Genomic DNA, 19,624 nt, shown 5'->3' with positions numbered 1-19,624 from the left:
ACTAAATGTGCTTCCTGAGTGTAGTTGGGGGGGCTACACAATATACATATACAAAATATAAATCCACTGATGCAAGTTTTTGCTTTGTTCCTGCAAGATCCCTTTCTCAAATGCTTCACATTTCATTGGAGTATTTAAAGGCCAGTAAATGTTGTGCGGCACTTTGCAGTATCTATGACTGATATATTGAATAAGTGTTAATTAAAGTTATTTCTTTGTGTTTCTCTTCCCACACTCCTACTCCCGCTATGCTGTAGACTTTTCAGTAGTTTAGGAGAGCTCCACACCATTTCCCAGAGAAGCTACGGAACGACGTACACAATCAGACCAGGCAGCCGCTACCCTGTGACCCGCCGGACTCCGAGCCCAGGCAAAGTCCCCGCGGCCACGGACAGGACAGACCCTCTGGGCCCCCCTCGGCCCTACGCCCACTCCACGTCCCCCACCACCCCTCCCACCATCCTCAAGTCATCGAGCCTCAGCATCCCTCACGAGCCCAAGGAAGTGCGCTTCGTCATGCGGAGCGCCAGCGCCCGGAGCCGCTCCCCCTCGCCGTCCCCCTCTCCCACCCTGGGCTCCCCTCTGCACCCCCTGCGACCCTTCATCCAGAAGCCCCTTCACCTGTGGAACAAGTACGACGTGGGGGACTGGCTGGAGAGCATCAACCTGGGGGAGCACCGGGAAAGGTTCCAGGACAACGAAATCGAGGGCTCGCATCTGCCTGCCCTGACCAAGGACGACTTTGCTGAGCTGGGAGTTACTCGCGTAGGCCACCGGATGAACATTGAACGAGCTTTGAAACAGTTACTAGAGAGTTGACCTCCACAAGCCCTTCTAGTCTGTCGAAGCTTTTTTTTAATTTTTTCCCCCCCTTTTTTTAAAAACAAATATGATATTTATACTCTACTCACTGCATTGCACTGAATGGAAGATAGAAGAATAAACGCCTCCCTATACAGCCTCCCCACTTCATCTCTACTCACCCATGCAATCAGCCGGTCAGCCAGTCTGTCTGTGTGGAGTGACGTCCTTCTTTGCAAAAGTGAATGTTGCATGACCTCCACCAGAACGTCCCGTTTTTGATGAATGCTTGGTGTGGCTCCCCCAACCCAACCCAAGCCTCCATCCCAACCCCCCCCCCCCCCTTCCCAGGACTCATCATTTCAGCCTCTAAGGTATTTTCTTTTCCAGCTTGAAATGAACAGGAGGGTCTCGATCTGAAAGGAAAATTCAGTTGCCTTTCGAAGTATTCACAAATCGACATTGACAAACAGAAAACTGACAAAAAAGACTTTGTTTTCCTCCGTGAGGGAATTTCAGCTGCCTCACACATTTGGAATTCTTTTTAATTCAGCATTTGGCATTTATTTTAGGGAGGGTGGGGGGGGGGGGGAGTAAGATCAGACAGTTGCATTGGAACAAAGTTTATCTGAGATCCTTTTACTGACTGTGGTATCTATTATATTAGGAGAATGTTTAACCGACACTAGTGGCTTTTTTTCATAATCAAGGTTTTGCTTTGGGAAGACTTATTTTCCAAAGGGAATATTACATAGATAAGATATACGTATTTAGATGACAGCTTTAAAAAAATAATCAAGCACCTGTCTCCTACTGCTATTATGAGGATATAGAAGTTTAAATATTCCACTAGTAATTTACTTGTGTTTTTACCAATTCTATATATATATTTGAAAGCAAAAAAAGTATATATATAATTTTTTGTTATAATTTTACTAAAACTATATATGGTATTATATAAAATCCACTGTTGAAAATGAATCTTCCTTATATTGGCCCTTTTTTTAAACATTGCTTGGAAAGACGTTGCTTCACTTTGTCACCATCTGTTCAAGGTTTTAAAAGAAATTGTTAACACTTCTGCGCAACATGTCTTCCGTCTACAATGAGGGTATTCTAAAGCAAAGAAATTTGCATATTTCCGTACCCCTTGCACAGTTTAATTGCACGTGGACAAATGAAAGTGCCCTTTTACAGACTAGTGAGGACGCCTGTTTTCAGAGAGCCATGCTGTACTGATTTAGAATTATAATTTTAACGAGAGTCCACATCATCATTATCTAGCCCCTTAAGGTAATACTTTTTTTTTAAACCACAACTCATTTCATTAGGTTTCTGTAATTAACAGTTTCCCTTTTGGTTACAGTTGCTCCAGGTGTCTTTAGGGCATGCATGGCCTAATTCATGAGCTTGGCTTCCTCCAGGAGAGCATTTTTGACCTCGGAGTTGAGTTAACTTGTTCTGTGCCACCTCAGCACCCACGCACAGTGAAGTTTTAAAATCTGCCAGAGACTTCACTTACATTTTGCTGCACAGTAGCCATTCTGACCGTTAAGACTTGTATTCAAGTCTGGTTTTAATGCTTGAGATGTTTATGGCTCAACACAATGCAAGTTAAGGGGACAACAATATGAAAATTAATCTAGCATCTGCTTAGATTGCCTTCCCTCTCAGCACAGAAGTTCACAGTTTTTTGTATCAGCAATGGCAGAACAGGTATCAAGCAAGGCCATGTGTAGTAATTGCCAGAAGGCAATGTTGTAGTGGGAGTACATTTCGGCAATAACAAGGCTGGTAGGATGTTCCATTTATGTATCTACATTTCCTGCTTTTACTGCCTTTCTCTCTTCACTTTACAAAAACACACACGCACAGTATAAAATAATACGTGTTGGGTTTTTTTCAGAACAAAATTGTGAAAATCTGAAAAATATAAGGCTTATTATATTATATTATACAATTATTTTGTACTGTCACCCTACAGTCCTTCCTGTTCCTAAGCTGACAGAAGACATTTACAAAATGAGGTTTTAAATAATCCTTTAAAGGATCTTAACTTTCATATTGTTGATTTATTGATCGGGACTTTGTTTGAGTTTTTATCCTTGTTGGTTTTGTAGCTTGTAGAATTTGATGCTTAAAAGCTGGACATTTTTTGTATTAATTTGCAGACTAAAGTTTTTGAGAGGAATTAAAGACAATGTATTAAAAATGAGCTTATTTAGGTCCATGAAAGCTCCTTAAAATGTAAATATTGAGAAATATTTAAAATAATTGCTTTTTATATCAATAACAAATGTGTAAATTATATTAGTTTTCATAGACATTTTTAAAAGAAAAAAAATGAATGTTTGGCATATATATGCAGAGTATACCACCTGTCGAAGAGGGTGACGAAGAACTTTTATATTATAGCTGAACTGGGGATGCTTTGCACAACACCAGGTGCTAACCTGAAGCCATCCATCTGAAATGAGCATGGCGTCACTCGGATTAATGCAACACATACTCTTTTTGGCCGGTTTAGATGCATCTTAGACAAAACAGTGGTCATTCTCCTGCATCCTGCTTCCCCAGATTCAGGTACACAGTAGAACACAAAGACACACCCTTGAGCCATAATGTTGGAGAGCAATGATGGTTTTTTGTGCTTCTGCACAGTATCCTGGATGTCTGCAGGGTTTGATTCTCTTGAGCTGGTATTGCTTCTGCACAGATGAAACTGTGGTTCAATGGAGACGGCACAGAATGGTTTCAGGTGCACCTCCTTCATTCTCGAGTCACACCTTGTCCAGTACCTGAGAGTTAATCATACTTGGCCTTAATACTGGCTAACAACTAATGTGCCTCCAGATGATAGAATCCCGATTGCGAATGACAGACGACGGCTATTTGACAGGATCGTGTTATGAAACATTTCGTTAGTCGGTTAAAGACCTCCTGTTTGGCCCCTGTATACTGCCCCTGAATTGGATTGTGTTTCCAGAAGGTTTGCAGTGTGTCCTAAAAGTATCACTGCCCTCCCCTGACCGACTCCATCGCATTCTTCCAAAGCCACATTTTTAGAGCCAGCTACAATAACGCAGCATGTTAACACTGAGAACTCTTTAGAGAAAACTAATTTGCTGAAAGAGATAGTGTCATTTTAGGTATGGAAAGTAAGTCACGTAAGAGTTTGTGTCTCTTTATCAGATAGTACCTTTACATGGGTGACAGTATGTATCCTTACCATATACACAAACAGTAAGAAAAAAATCTAGCTTTGTAGTTATCGTATTCTGTTACACAGTTAAGAGGAACTTGGAAGGAAAGAAGCAATTTTCGTGGGATATTGGTAAGAATTCAATCTACTTTGAACTGATGTTCTACTAGTGTTCCTAGACCGTATGAAGTCAACTTTGTCAAGTTTGGCTAAATCAATTTACTTTGGACAGTCTGTCATTTCTGGGGGGTCAGAATACTAGGACACTGCAGTTTCTTACTGCAAAACTACTGTATAACTGAAATAAAATTAAACCTCAATCAGGCAATTAGTTGTTCCATGATGAGTCACACAGCCCTCCAAACAAGAATTCTGTTGTTCCTTATTATTTTGGGCATACCCATTCCCGGAGCTGCTATATAAGATCACCTAGCACGAGCAGTGAAGTCCTAACACTAAAATTTCTGCTCTGCTTCTTAGCATTACTAGGCCCGCTGCATTTAATACATTTGAGAGTGGTTTTCTCAGAAGTATCCATTGTTCCAGAGCCTTGGTACAATTTAATGCAGTGTGCACAAAATGTCAATGAGTGCACCAAGAACTACCAAGAAAGACTAATGATGTACCGGACTCTGAAAATACTGGGATGTGCTTTCATCCACCTGTGATTTCAGCAGGGTGGATTTCTACTGGCAGTTGCTTTTTGTGTATTTTGGTTTGCTTTCTTCTATTATTTGATGGTCAAATGTAATGGAGTGATAAGTTTGTGTTTAAAAAGAAGAAAAAAATAGTGCCAAAAAGTATTGAACTGTTTTCTCTTATCTTTAAAAGATTTTACTTGTAAAACTGAGCTGACTCAGCTCTATGGTGCCATCTCCTGGAAATCTTGAGTATTACTGACATCTGGTAAGAATATATACTGTATTTATAAAATCATTTTTGGTGGAAAAACATTTTTTATGTTTTGTTTTTTTTTTCTTTTTGTAATCGAATATATACACACATTTTGGGGAGTATCCGCTGAAATTTTTATTCATATTTTGAGAAAAGTGTTGAGTTTCTTTTGTTTGAACAATTTTGATGGCTTAAGACAGTGTCTCTCTGCATCTTCAATGCTAAAGTGAATTTTGTTCCTGCCTCCACCTTCATCCCTGAAGTTACATTACATGTAGTGATAACGTGAAATGCAGTTCAAAATAGTGTTGCTTTTCTGGATTTAGGGATTATTAAGAAATTATTTACTCCTTGTTTGTACATCTGTTATTATATACAAATATAATGAAAAGAAAAAAACATTTAATAAACACGTCATTCACATAAAACAGATTTTGTAGGGTCCTACATTCTCCATCTTCTCTCAAAAAAAAAACAAAGCACAACAAAATGGTCTGAGTCCCAGAGAAATGCAGATAAATCCTTCCGCAAGGATTTACAAGGCTTTAGATTAAAGAATCTTCAGTCTGAGATAAGTGGTGATTTTCATGATAGAAGGCCTTTCTTTTCTTGCACTGTGAGTCAAGATGCTGGAACTTGTCTTGTTAAACTAATGTATGTCCTTTGCCTTTCAGACAAGAACCATGTATCGACCTTGCCTTCGTTGCACTCTGTTCTCATTGCAAATCTAAAGCGACACAGGAAACCGTTTAAATAGGCTCGGTCTTTTTCAGCGATCAAATACTGTTTTACAGCAGTTATTAAACCAACTTGAAGTACCACAGATTTGCAATTCCTTACATTTGTAAATTACAATCTAAAGGCAGCATCTCTCTCATTACCAATTAATACTTTTTCACACTTACATTTTAAAACTTTTTTAAAAACAGATTTTGACCTTATCGACTTCAGCGAAAACTAATGCAAACAATGTGTGCCACTTTCTCTTAGTAATAAAAAGGTTTCGATTTGATTCCTCTTTTCACTTGTGGGAGTTCTAGTTTCTGGACATGTTAACTGTCTTTGGAAAACAACTGCAATACCGGCTATGAGTTTTTAGCATCTTGTCACATTGTTTTGGTTGTCTCTATCAGCCCATCACTTACTAGCAAGCAGTTTTGCAAATAAATCCAATAATAAGGTGATATTACATCTTGTCAGTTTTTGGATTGCAGCTTTTTTTTATTTTCTTGTTTGCTATTTGGAGCAGTAAGCCATTTTATCAGAGAGGAACACCGTTTCAGATAGTTCCTCTTACAAGTAGAATTTCTACTAAGATCAATTCATTGTTTTTTTTATGGGGGCATAAACTGATGGTATTTTAGCATAGCCATTTTTACACTCTGTGTTAAATTTAATAAACAAGAAGTTCAGTACTGCGTTGGAGTGGCATTCCAGTAGCCCAAGTAGTCCTGCCTTACACCTATGCTTCTGGGATAGGTCCTGGGTTGCTGCAACATTTCCAAAATTAAGTGGCTTTCTGACAACAGCTGAAAATCTAACAAGGTCAAAATAAAGGGGCATAGGAATTTTTCCAATAAATCTCTTCAAATAGCAGTTATATATACATTTTCATTTAAGTCAGATACTGTAGTGCATTTCAAATCTAAAAAATATTCTACAATTCTACATTCTACATATAGGACTTGAACATATGCACACCTATGTGGAAAGATATAAATGGTATTGAGTTTGATGTGTTGTGAATTTGAAATGGTAAGAGTTTTGTGAGCTTTTGTTTTTTTATACAGAGATAGCACGAAACACCTTTAGAAATTGTTTTAATGTGTTCTGTGGCATTTTAATCACACAAAGATCTGACCATTTGAATGACAAATCTGAATAACTTTGTGGGGGCATGAGGCCACAGTTCTGCAACGCTGGTCCTAAAGAGTTGTATATTGAAATGCTTGATTGGCCAAATATGTTGCTTAATTAATCACAGGTAAAAAATGTCTTCAGATGTCTTTCAAATGTAATTCAGATGTCTTTTTCATCACTATTAAAATCATAATACAAATCCTACAGGACTCTAGCTCCTCAGGAACAGGGTGACAGACCTATTTCAATTAATGAATTTTACAACATGACAATTTTATATCAGGTTGCCAAAGTATCTTGATTAAGAAAATGCTTGTAGAATATTTGCAGTAGGAGTAATGGAATGCTACATGAAAATAGTTAGAACAAAGGTTTTCAGAAAATGCATATAAACTGACATTTATAATTGCCAAAACTTATAAGGTCACCATCACAAACTACAAATACAAACCCAAGATTATACAGTTAAATGAAGAATTTACTCCATAACAATCATCATGGGATTTGTTTCTAAATTGAACATCATTCCTATTGACTGTATACCACAAGAGTAGACATTGCCCCTAGGAAGCTCACCATTAGTGCGAAATGATAAACATACAGTAGTTACTGAAAGCCTAGTTCATCATACGTGAACTGCTTTCAGTGTCTCTACAGAAAGATATCAGTACTCTACACAGAACACGATCAATTTCAGCTGCCTGTGTACTTTTCTTCTTTATGATAGTATGTACAGTATTTTGACAATGTTGTTTTACCTTGATGTTAAGCATATTTTTATATGAACATCTGCTGTATCATTTTTTTCATAACTTTTCATTGTAGAACCATCAGTACACAAATTATGCCCACCTATAGTCAGAGACTAAGACCTACAATGTAAGAATACAAATGGCTTCTCGAATACTAAAGCCAAAAAATAATACTGTAAAACACTTTTAACCAAACTGGAGACAACATTTTTTATCTACAATTACAGCTCGTTTCTTTAAAAATAAACAGCCATCAACATCAGATGAGCTATGAAGTCTAGTGGCAATAAACCAGAGAGCGCTGCTATTAAAATGTATATATTAGAAAGAATTTCAAGCACTAAACTGCTGCTTTACCTATCTGAATCTACATTAAATAAGCTAGGAATGTATTTTTAATAAGAACATTTAATTAAATGTAACTGGGATTAAATTTCATATACTATTGGGATTACTGCTTTATTATGCTGCCATTCAAGAGACTTGATAAAAGTTTTATAGAGAAAAAAATTCAAAGGCCAGAAAAAAAAATGTCTGGGATTAAACAGCATAATGTCAAATGTCACCTGAAAGACAAATGCAAAGTCAGACAAAATATGATCCAGCCAAGCAAATGCTGGAAAAATAAAAAAGCACTCAGCCAAATGGCAAAAGAATATCAGATAAAAAAGGTACAAGAACATTGCTTCTCTACTTCAGTTCAATTTGAACTTTGATTAATGTCAATTAATCTAGATCAGAAAAGGGGGAAAAATGAGTGAACAAAATCCAGGATTGCAATTACTTATGATAGGATATTTCTTATGAACCTTTTCTTCAAAAGTTTCCAAGTGTAATTATAGAACAGACACAAAGGTATACATAGTTTAAATACAGTGCAGTTATTTGAAAAGGGTAGCTCGTTTCATAGAGAAATGTAATTGCATTCAGTGTCAAGTAAATGCTTTTGTAAAAAAAAAATCGGCTAACCTCTTTTTCACTTTTACTTTTAAAAAAGAAATTAATATATGCTCATCAAAGTTTAGGGGATATTAAATCAAACAGCATTGTGTTGTCTTTTTCATGATCTATAACAGATATGTCAACGCATTAGGGTTTGGTTTAATGCTTTCCCTGCGTACAGGTGGCCTGTGTAGTTTTATTACAGATGACGTCTGATGAACATTTCCTTTCTGTCCGCATTCTGCTTCACCTGTTCAAAAGAGGAGAGCTGCAGAATGGGCACATGCACAGTTATCCACCGAGTGCTTCTCTTTTTAACAAAAGATGCTTCTCACCTTTTTGTAAGAGATATTTAAAAAATGAATTTGGAGTGTAAGTCAAACCCTCTAACCTTGTTGTTGTGATACAGTACTTACACCACAGAGCTCTATGTTTGTTATATTATGTAATAAATTTATAATTAAACTTTATAATCTTTCCTGGGTCTAGTTTTATTGTCTCCCTACATGCTTTCTTTGGGTTACTTACCAGGATCATAAAATTGTGTTCATGTTTATATTTACACAATTAATACCTTCCCCTGCAACCTCACAAAAAGGGGACACTTTTGTTTTTGGTAACTGATGTTGCTGTCACTGCCTAATGTATATTGCTTCACACTAGAGAATGGTAACCTCTCAAATAACTTGCTTGGCTATTTAAAATAATTACAGATTGTGCAGTTCTTTAACTCTTATTTTTGCATTGAATGCATGGCATGATAAGGCATGTTAAGATCTGCAGTTAGTAAATAAATACTCCCCTTTTTATTTGTGATCAACTTAGATCAGGACTACTCTTATCTAAAGCACAAAATACTGGGGACAATGGATTATACTACCGCAACTATGCTATTAAGTTTTAAACCTAATCATGTTTATTAGCATAAAAGAGAATAATTAAAATAAAAGTTATCATGGTTTCACACCTCTCTGCACCCATTCTGACTTCACACCTCTTGATTGGCCTCTCTTTCTGTCCCCTGCTCCCGCCTCTCACTCCTCCTCCCTCCCAACCTTTGTTCTCCCGCTACTTTACCTTTGCCTACTGCCCTGTCTCTCTCACACCTGAAGAAGGCTCCACGGCCGAAACGTTGTGTTCTCTTTCTTCTTTTTTTCAGCATGGAATAAACCTATTACTTGTTCCTTTGCAGCCTACGCATGCTGACGCAGCTACCCACCTGAACAACTACTGCATGTGAGCAACAGTGTATTACATAATCAATCATAAAAGCAGTTTAATTGAATAAATTCAAAATGTAGCCGTTAACAGTACGTTCAAGCACAAAGTATTTCGATTTTTCTGTCTTTTCATAAGTCTCTTTCTATTTTCTGGAGGAAAGGTAGTTTCGAATGTGCCACCAATTTTAAACTGCATATTTATACACACGTAACCAAACTGACAATGAAGACTTTAAAAAAAGATCAATCACTGAACACACAAAGCCATCTGTAGTTAAATCCCAACAATGGCTATTTTTGTAATAGGAATAGAAATAAAATAAATTCCCTGTGATTTCCAAATAACACATATTATCAGCAAAGATAATAATAAAGCATTACTGCACACAAATGTAGCTATATACTGTATATAAGAAACTGAAAGAACCAAAATGACTAAGTTCCTTATAGCCACCATGATATAGCATTCAATAAAGACATACAACATGCTAGCACAAATACTATACAGAATAAGTAATAATATAAAAATACAGCTTTAAAAGTACATACAATTGTGGGCTTTCACAGTAATTAGGAAACAGACTATAGAACATCAACCATTTATAGATTTTGCGCTACTTAGGGCAAGACAGGTTGAATAATTTCAAACAGTGCCCATCTTCCTTATTTAGTTTTGTACAGTATATCCTGTTTGAAATTAAAACAAGCCACTGATTCCTGCAATCCAGTCCTTTAAAAACCCTGATGTTGGCATCCATTTTTTTTTCAAAACAATTTCAGAGCTGATTTATAGAAGACCAATGTGACCATTGTTGCTTTTCACAGTTCAGGCTACAGGAAATTGTAATTGAAATACATTTTCATGAATCAATAAATGACTAGATATTTAACCAAATATAATTCAGTTTCTACAGGTCTCCCTTTTTATAGCGTATGGTCTTCCTCATCTACACCTTCTGACTTTAATGAATGCAAGTTTTTATTGTTACAGTAAAAAGTTGAATCCTGCTTGATTAATTGACAGATTGCTCTTCCTTTGCACACTGGCCAAATATATTAGCAGGCACCAAAGAACAAAAGAAGTACAAAAATTAAATTATACTTCAAGAAAATATAACCATGCACCAAAAAGAAATATTTTGAGCATATTAAATTAAATATTGCACAATTCATTCAAATTGAGGATGATGTGTTCATACACTGTACATTCTTGATAAATAAAGATCCCCTATCAAAACAGTATGAAAACTAACGCAAGCATTTGTTTTTGATTCTAGTACAATTACTGGGGATCCAATCTGTCAGAAAATACAATGCTGTATTATGCTGTTTACTTCATCTCCTCCGGATAAATGAGGAATGACAAACAGAATTTGTTGAGAAGCCACTATGAACTAATAAATCAATTAAATGAAAACAAAGCTGATTATATCCTTATTTAAATGTTATTTAACAGATAGAGTCTTTGTATACATAACACATACCTCTTATTTGAAACCATGTGCCCTGCCTTTACAAGTGCACACACATTAAAATCAACATTCTACCCATAAAAGCTTTGTATGCCTTTAAAATAACATTTTCAGCATGGACTGTTTTTATAACTGTTTTTTCCGTCCTATCGGTACCAAGAATGGTACCAGAAGAAGAATCCCTTAAGTAAAACCCTGGAATTCTGCAGAGTCATCACAATACTGGTCATGCGGATTTCTCTTCCTTGGAGCCGTTATCTTTATCAGTAGTGTCATCTTTTCTTTCCAGTTCAAAATTCTGCAGGGGAAAAACAAGGAATTGTTCCGGAAACCACAGGTCATTAAAAAGAAATGTGATGTGGCGCATCCAGTCAGACAAAATTTGGAAGAACACCTACTGAAGGAACAATGGATACTCTCAAGAAAACAAGATTATTCATGTAGTACGTGGAAGATAAATGTATTGTGAATATGGCAAAGTATGCTAATATAACAGGGGTTAACAGACTTCCCAGCCTGAACCATTCATTTGCTTGATATCATCTATACAATTTGAAAACATGAAATGCCCACAAAAGCACAAATCAAAGCCTAATTTTAAAATGCCAATGAAATGTGTACCTTGATGTGTATTCTCCTATACTTTAGGAGAATGTTACACATTATGTTAAATAAAATCCAAAGTTTCAACTGCATTAGAATATGCTGAACATATAATCATCTCGCCAGAAAAGGCTTACCTCAAGTTCTCGCATTACTTCATCCATGAAATCGCTTGAATTTTGTTTGTAGGACATTGCCAGTTTAATTGCATCTCTGAACAACTGTTGAATGAACAAAAACCAAAACACGTTGCAGTTGCAGCTTTTATAAAGACTATGAAAACATAAGCATATACTGTAAGTAAATTAGTTGGTGACATCCCATCCCATATCTTTTTCTTGAGCCATGCATTAGAAGGGCAGATTGAAAAAGAGGACAGTGATGAAAGCCTCATGTACAGAAACAAAAAGGAGGCAGACAGGAGATACGTGGGCCAGTCAGGACCTTACTGATATTGAGAAGCAACTCCCCAATGGGCTTGAAGGAAGAAAAGCCGTTCAGGACTTAAGAGTCTATAAATAATTTAACAGACAGACTTCAATATAAAATGCTCCTAACCCTGTAGGTTCTGACATCCGTGGTAAGTGAAAATCATTTGTACCCATTCAATCTGAAAATTGAAGCTTTACATATTTGTAGCATTACGTATTTGAATTTCAAACTCAAAATATAAGAAATTGTATACAGGTAGTACTTGCAAAATATGTTTAGAAATATTTAAAATATCAATGTGATAAATAAATAGAGAAATAAATATAGAGATTTTAAGAAATACAAGGTGATAACAATGGACAAGGACTATAACACTTTGTGACAGTCACCTAATTTTGGAAGCATTGTGATTGCTGATGTAAAGTCCAAACAAAATAACACTTCAAAAATGTATTAAAACTAATATATGAAGGACTGATCATTATGCAAAAAAATATATTTATCAAGGGTAACAATATTGTGGGAAAACATAAACATACAGAATGCAAGAACTGTTTAAAAAATCTAGCAAGAGCTAATTATTGTAAATCTTTATATGCACGTTGTACAGTTACAACTTTTAATGAAATTTAATAGTGTAAATATATTCATGTAATACTTTAAGTGAAAATACATTAAAACAACATAATGAAACTAAACTCTTATGAGATGGAGAAATACAGTCCACACAGCACAAAACAAACAACACATTGCTAAAGATATGTGGCTCTTTATCATTGTGAGTTACACCTAGCAGTTCACCTCCTTGTTCAACATAATAAAACGGAGTTCTCACCTTTACTACATTAGTCCCATCAGCTGCAGATACAAAATACAATGGCAGTCCTTGTTTTTTAGCAAAGTTAAAATTTCTTTGGGTCACCTTCATATCAGCTAAAACACAGAATAATAAAAATACAGAAAGATAGTTCAGGAGAGGTGGAAGAAAACGCTTTTAAATTTTCCTAATCTACATACTGTATACCGATTATTACGTATATTTGTGTGCCTATAATCGTAAAAATATATAAACATGAAGTTCATTTGCTTTCTTTTATGCAAATAGTTTGGTGAATTAACAATAAATGTGGCAGGCAGTTGAAAAGGCATTGCTAATATACCAACAGCAATAAAATAAATGATACAATAACAGCAAAGCTTGACAATACCAAAAAACTCTCAGCAGCTACAACAAACCACGTATGCAATACTGACAAAACTGTAACTGATATGCAAATTAAACTTACTTATAAAGTGAAGATCTTGTTCAATTAATTGTAATATGGAAATTGAGGACTGTGGCGTAATAACATTTGTTACAAGTACAAAGGCACAATAGTATCTATTATTTTTTAAATAAAGCATTAGAAATGCAGGGCCTTTGCCAGGGGCAAATTTTCCCAAATTAAAATCGTAGTTGTTAAAAAAACATGAAATGCATTTTGCAGCATTACACATAGTATCTTTCACATTTAGTGCCAGTATTCTGCTGCCCTTTTAAATCAAGTGGCATGTTTGGCAAAATTGAAAAATCTAGATAATTGAGAACATGGCTAAAAATATTGTAAAACCTAAATCTGTCTATCATAATTCAAATAATGCGTAGACCTTTAAAACTACTTATGAATGACATTCTGCACTAAAATAATGTGTATCAAAATAATTATAATAAACCCTTTTTCACACAGTAAAATTCAGCTTAGAGCAGTTTCTAGTCACATTAATGTATTTCCAAATATGAGGTTCTTTTCAAAACCTTAGCAATTAGGTTTGTCCTTTATACGAAGCTTTGTTTTGGGGGAAGACTCACCATCTATTTTATTTGCAACTACTATGCAGGGAATCTCTGGGCGATATTCCCTTAGTTCCATATACCAGTTAGAAAGATTTTTATACGTGATCTTTCTCTGAACATCAAATACCTACAGAAAAAGACACAGTATATAAAGCATCATAGTCATTGCATACAGTACACACCCTATCAATTTGTATGCCCACCTCATACATATGAGCAATCAAACTTTAAATTAAGGTCAACTAAAATTCTTAATATGCGGTAAGAATGCAGTTTAGAATAACATTTTAACATTTTAGTTTATCTGAAACTTCTATCCACCTTTGTGTGCTCATTCTAATAATGACAAATAACTAAGTTTTATCTACAAAAATATAATTGTTGTTATACTGTTTGGTTATTGTAAATCTCTTCCAAAGTGATTGAACAAGTCAAAACAAACAAGTCTAGGCCATGTGTTATTGATGGTAGATTATTTATAAAACAATCCAGATGTTTGAAGAAAAACGTTAACTGGAAAATATGGCCAGTTTATTCTACACGTCTATGATCAGCAAAAAGTGCATAATAAATACAACTGCTCTTCAATTTCCACCTTTACCAAGTCTTCTTTTCCCTCTTCAATTGGCTCACTAAGTCAGAACTGAAAACAGTTGAAATTACAACAACTAGGTGTTTCTCAGGTCTACAGTTAGCCTGGCCTTCTTGCTTACCATGATACAAGCATGAGCCTTATGATAATAAGAGGGGTGCATGCTCTGAAATCTCTCCTGCCCTGCTGTATCCCAAAAGTCTAAAAGGGAAAGATTAGGAATTTACTGACAGTCATTTTTTTTTGTTGATTGTTCAAATAACATTCACAAAAATAATACTGCACTCTGTGTCAGGCTAGGAAGCTTTGATCATATAGTGCTACAGAAATTATAGATTCCGTTTTTACTTGCATGTGCAAAATACAACAAATAGTATTAAGATTAACATTTAAAGCAACTCTCTAAGACACTTTGCATGTCAGTATAGCAAACATTGGTTAGAATTATGAAACAAATGTTCCACACTCGACTTGAAGTAAAAACATCTATAATGTACTGTATAACCCAAGTCAAGTTAGCTGCAGAACACTGTATTCACTGAAAGCTACAGAAACTTATCAGCTTCAACAGTGGACCAAGAAACTGAGAAACAACTGAAAACTTCTCCCCTTTAAATTCATTATCTATTGATTCAAAATAAAATAACTGATCTCCACCTTAAACTAAAGTGCAATATACACTTATTGGAACATTATGAATTTATTTGTTTTGTCTTCAAAAATGTTTTGACTAAAAAGCTGCTCAACAAAAGAAACCATAAAGGTGAACAAACATGTTTTTAATGCAGTACTGCTCACCTACACATTGCAATTAATTGGCATTTGCTGCAGTTTATTTACAACATGTGCAAGTAATGTGGTCTAAAGTCAGCTGAAATCACTTACAACTTTGGTTAACTTTTTTTAGGTTGTTATAAGATGGGAACATAGGAAAGAAGACTAAGACTAGTGCTTAATTTTGCCACTGTGTACCACAGTAATCAGAGGCTGATAAGAATAAGATCCTAGGATTTCTACAAGCTGGCGGCATGGTGGAGCAGTGGTTAGCATTGCTACCTCACAGAGCAGGGCCCTGTAATCAACTCTGCACCTAGGGTGCTGTCTGCGTGGAGTTTGCATGTTCCCTCCCCCCCCGCTCACAGGGGTTTCCTCCAGGTACTGTGGTTCCCTCCCACTGTCCAAAGACATACTGGTAGGTTAAGTCCCCTTCTGGGACAATTGGCCCTGGTGTAAGCATGTGCATGTATGTGTCTGTGTGTGTGGCCTGCGATGGACTGGCATCCCCATCCAGGGTACCTGGCACTGTGCCTGCTGTTTGCTAGGATAGGCTCTGGCTGCCCCATGACCCTGAATTGGATGAAGCAGTTAGAAAATAGCTGGATGGAATTACAAGAAGGCTCCTCAGTTTAGTATATTTCCAAGACTTTTTACAGGAGAGGATGAAAGAGAATGGCTGGCAACTATGATAAACCTATACCTCGTCACATCTGGGCAGCCAAGAGTTATGCCCTGAACTCTTCATCTGAATCCATCTTTGCTGTCACTTGCAAAGAGCTCATAAACTGCTGAAGCTTCCAGGACATTACGGGATCAGTAGAGCTAGGCCTGTTCTGAGTCAGCTATGTGAAACCGTAATCCATGCTTGTTACTTGCTCAACAGCCACATCTTTACTTGGTTTAACCTAAAGAAGTTAGCTAAAATACCCTTATCAATTGGATTTAACCAGTTAACATGCTTTTGTCTGATGAATCAAGATTTCCATCTCATTATCATTATTTACATTACCCTGTGCATTTCAGTATAAATTAACTTTATACATACCTACTAACACTGTTTTGTCATCAATTGTCGTTGTGTATTTATAGAGTGTCAGCGCATACGTAGACAGTTGCTGAGGACGGCTGAAGTACATGTTAAGAACTGAAATACGTAACTAAACTGGAAGGTTTCTGCCAAATACTCCATGAAACAGGACTTTAGTTAACATCTGTTCATTTGTCACAATCACTCTGATCTTAAAGGCAATAAAATCTTAAAATCCAGCCATCATTTAAGAAAGAAATTCAATACAATAACTTGTAAAAAATGTTTTTCTAAAAATGATTTGAGGAGAAACTTCATTTATCTTTATACTCTTCACTAATTAACTGGTAAAAGAAATAAAATACACTGTGTGGGACATTTTGAAAATGAACATATCTTACCTATCCATCTATATAATATATATCTATGTAATATATAAATATTATATATGTATAATATCTATATAAGGAACAAATAATAGGTTTATTCCATGCTGAAAAAAAGAAGAAAGAAAACACAACATTGTGTTTTCTTTCTTCTTTTTTCAGTACAGAATAAACCTATTACTTGTTCCTTTGCAACCTACGCATGCTGACGCAGCTACCCACCTGAACTACTAATATCTATATAATACCCATTAGTAATTAGGACCAGTGCTAAGAAAACAGAGAACTCTCAATGGAGCTGTCCATAACTAATACATCTGTATACGATACAAAATCATCAAATCCCACCTCTGTGTCTTTTTAGAATCCAACATTACATTTTTTATGTTTGTGATGCCATCTCACATACAATGATCTAAATCATACAATTAGAAAAAAATCATAGAGTAACAAAAGAAAAAAACACAATATAAATGGTACGTGAAGAAAGTTATTAGACATCAAAGGATACTAGCCATCCATTAGGAATCTTTCCATTAACCTGAAAGACAAACAAAGGTAGGTTAATTGGAACTAAGATTAACGTAGCAGGATATTCTGCCTTATAGATACTTATATGCTTTTAGAATTTAAATCATTTACAAATAGATTAGAAAATGTCGCTTACACAATAATTGTAATTGTTAAAAATAAAAAATACACTTTGCGAATTTACAATGATTGTCTTCTTTTGTGATTCGAATCTAAAAATCGCTCGGACTTTAAGATAAATTAACAAGGTCTGTGGCTCTAAATGGCCCAGATTTAGCCATCAATTACATCAAAGTGGGCACATTCATATCCAGGTTACACCAATGAAATGTTTGATAAAGTACAAGCATATAAATATCGAAGCTTCTTTCCTATTATTTTCACAGAGCCGCGAGTCAAGGTGGAATAACTACCCACTTTTTTAAGAAAGAAGCATGTTATGGTGCTTAAGTTATTCGATGAGAAATTGGGATTTAAGATTCCTTCCTGTGGTAAAAAGTTTAAGCAATAGTATTATAAATGTAAAGAACTGTGATATGGCCAATGTGTCACGGAATGACTCTATATGAATGCGTTTTACAGCGCAACCTTTAATGGGCAAATTACACCGGCACTTCAATAGCATCTTCCAAAGTGCCCTATAAGAAATGCAAGAATTCGAGTAACTGCTATACAGTGCTCGTGATTCTCTTTCACGTAAATCCACTGCAAAAGCAAGCTGACTGTAGCTATAAACCTCGCAACAATGGCATTACATGGGTTTGCTATAGCCAGAGATTGTGATGTACTCACTTGGATTTTCCAACAGCACTGTCACCTAAACAAATGATCTTGACTTGTTCGTCTGCATCGTATTTCTCTTGATCCAGGTCAGAAAGGGACGCGATATCTCCAGCCATGTCTCCAAACTAGCAAGAGTTCTCACAGAGTAAGCCGAGGTCTGATTACTGTCACTGTATGTAGAAAATATATTGGATTAATGCATCGTCGACATGTTTAATATCTGGATAAAAGTGAAACAAGTCTCTAAAGATATTAAATACTTTTCAGGTCCTCGAAGGCATCCAGTAACCTACTGATATCAGTAAATCGATACTCTATAGATATAACAAAAGCCCTTTCATTCTCTGCTGCAGAAAACCTTACTTTCAAATCGGGCTCATTCAGACTAAACCGTACTATCAGCAGTAACCACGCAACGCAAAGACGCTACCAGAAGACTTCCGCCGGAAGTGTACTCTGATGGCCCCAATGAGAAGCTTAAATTATGCCTGAATTTTAGCCGTTTACTGTATCGTTTGTATAATATTAAAGACAATAACATGAATAACAATAACAAGAATTGATTACGATACTTTTTTACTTTACCGTATTTATTTACGTAACCTGCAACTGCAGACACGCTTTGTTAGGGTTTGTATAGTTAGCGTAATAGACAAATTTAAATTCAAAAGTAAAGTGGCCGTTTAGATATACGTAAAATTGCTTTGAAATCAATTTATGTAGTGTTCAAAATTATATATTTTACATTGTTCTACTTATGTGTGATTATATAGCGTGTCTAATAAATAATTGAGAAATATCATTAGATTCTGTCTCAGTTGGTGACCCTTAAATGCAAGAACTGGTTTTGTATCTCACTATATCACCTTGCAATTATATGGGTTCTAAGAACCTTTTTCCCCTATATCCTTTTTTTCTCTTTCAAAACAACCAATGCCCCCAGAGACCAGAAAAGACTTGTTATCCTACATATTTTTTTATTACAGTATATTAATCAATGTACCCATCTCACAGGACCCATGGTAACATTTTCTATAACTGCTTAATTGACACAGAAAAGACATAACACAACTTATCACAGAAAGGTACTTACTCACAGAACATACAAGAGCCATAATGTCTCAAAGGAGCATTCCAGCATCTCTGTCCTCTAAAACCAGGTTCAGTTGATGACCTGATGTACAGAAAAGAAACTGTAGTTTTAGACATCTTCAGTCTCAGCCATCCTAAACAATATGGTTCCTCATGCACCGCACCCCAGTGTGTTTCCACTTCCAAGGGAGGGAGAAAGACAATACTGGAGCTTTCCTCTGCTGTTCTCTACAGTCTCTAGTGTCCGAGTCCTCTCCTGGGTTCTGCGGGTTTTTGTTTTGGGTGTGGGCAGAGCTAAGGGCTTTGGCCTGGGTCATTGATCAACTGGTTGTATGCACATGCCCAGGTGTAACAATGCATTGTGTTTTCGAACCCTGTTCCAATGTTCCCCCCCCCCCCCTCCCCCCAGTCCAAAGTCCAGTTA

General features: G+C 36.0%; 2 protein-coding genes across 3 annotated transcripts in view; one reads left to right on the top strand and one right to left on the bottom strand.

Moving 5' to 3' along the window:
* Positions 1-1,132, top strand: part of shank3a (SH3 and multiple ankyrin repeat domains 3a) — a 476,554-nt gene extending 475,422 nt beyond the window's left edge. Inside the window, exon 25 of the mRNA XM_088922585.1 lies at positions 258-1,132. Within this exon, the coding sequence (XP_088778711.1) occupies positions 258-819 (562 nt within the window). The 3' untranslated portion in view covers positions 820-1,132. The remainder of the gene's footprint in view (positions 1-257) is intronic.
* A 5,568-nt stretch (positions 1,133-6,700) lies between these two features.
* Positions 6,701-18,533, bottom strand: rabl2 (RAB, member of RAS oncogene family-like 2). Of its 2 annotated transcripts, XM_088922822.1 has the most exons (9): positions 18,369-18,443; positions 18,118-18,278; positions 17,306-17,335; positions 16,427-16,506; positions 14,726-14,805; positions 14,028-14,139; positions 13,014-13,111; positions 11,884-11,967; positions 6,701-11,441 (listed from the first exon to the last, which is right to left on the bottom strand). In XM_088922822.1, the coding sequence occupies exons 2-9, from the start codon at positions 18,222-18,224 to the stop codon at positions 11,370-11,372; spliced, it is 663 nt and encodes a 220-aa protein (XP_088778948.1). In that variant the 5' UTR covers positions 18,225-18,278; positions 18,369-18,443; the 3' UTR covers positions 6,701-11,369. The 2 variants fall into 2 exon arrangements, with proteins under 2 accessions (XP_088778948.1, XP_088778947.1); XM_088922821.1 differs by having other exon boundaries at positions 18,118-18,533.
* Between the last annotated feature and the right edge of the window lie 1,091 nt (positions 18,534-19,624).

The sequence above is a fragment of the Atractosteus spatula genome, chromosome 8 (assembly GCF_055471065.1).
Source record: "Atractosteus spatula isolate fAtrSpa1 chromosome 8, fAtrSpa1.hap1, whole genome shotgun sequence".
Taxonomy (NCBI): Eukaryota; Metazoa; Chordata; class Actinopteri; order Semionotiformes; family Lepisosteidae; genus Atractosteus; species Atractosteus spatula.
The sequence above is the reverse complement of the archived record's forward strand: the minus strand, read 5'-3'. Positions and strand labels throughout refer to the sequence as shown.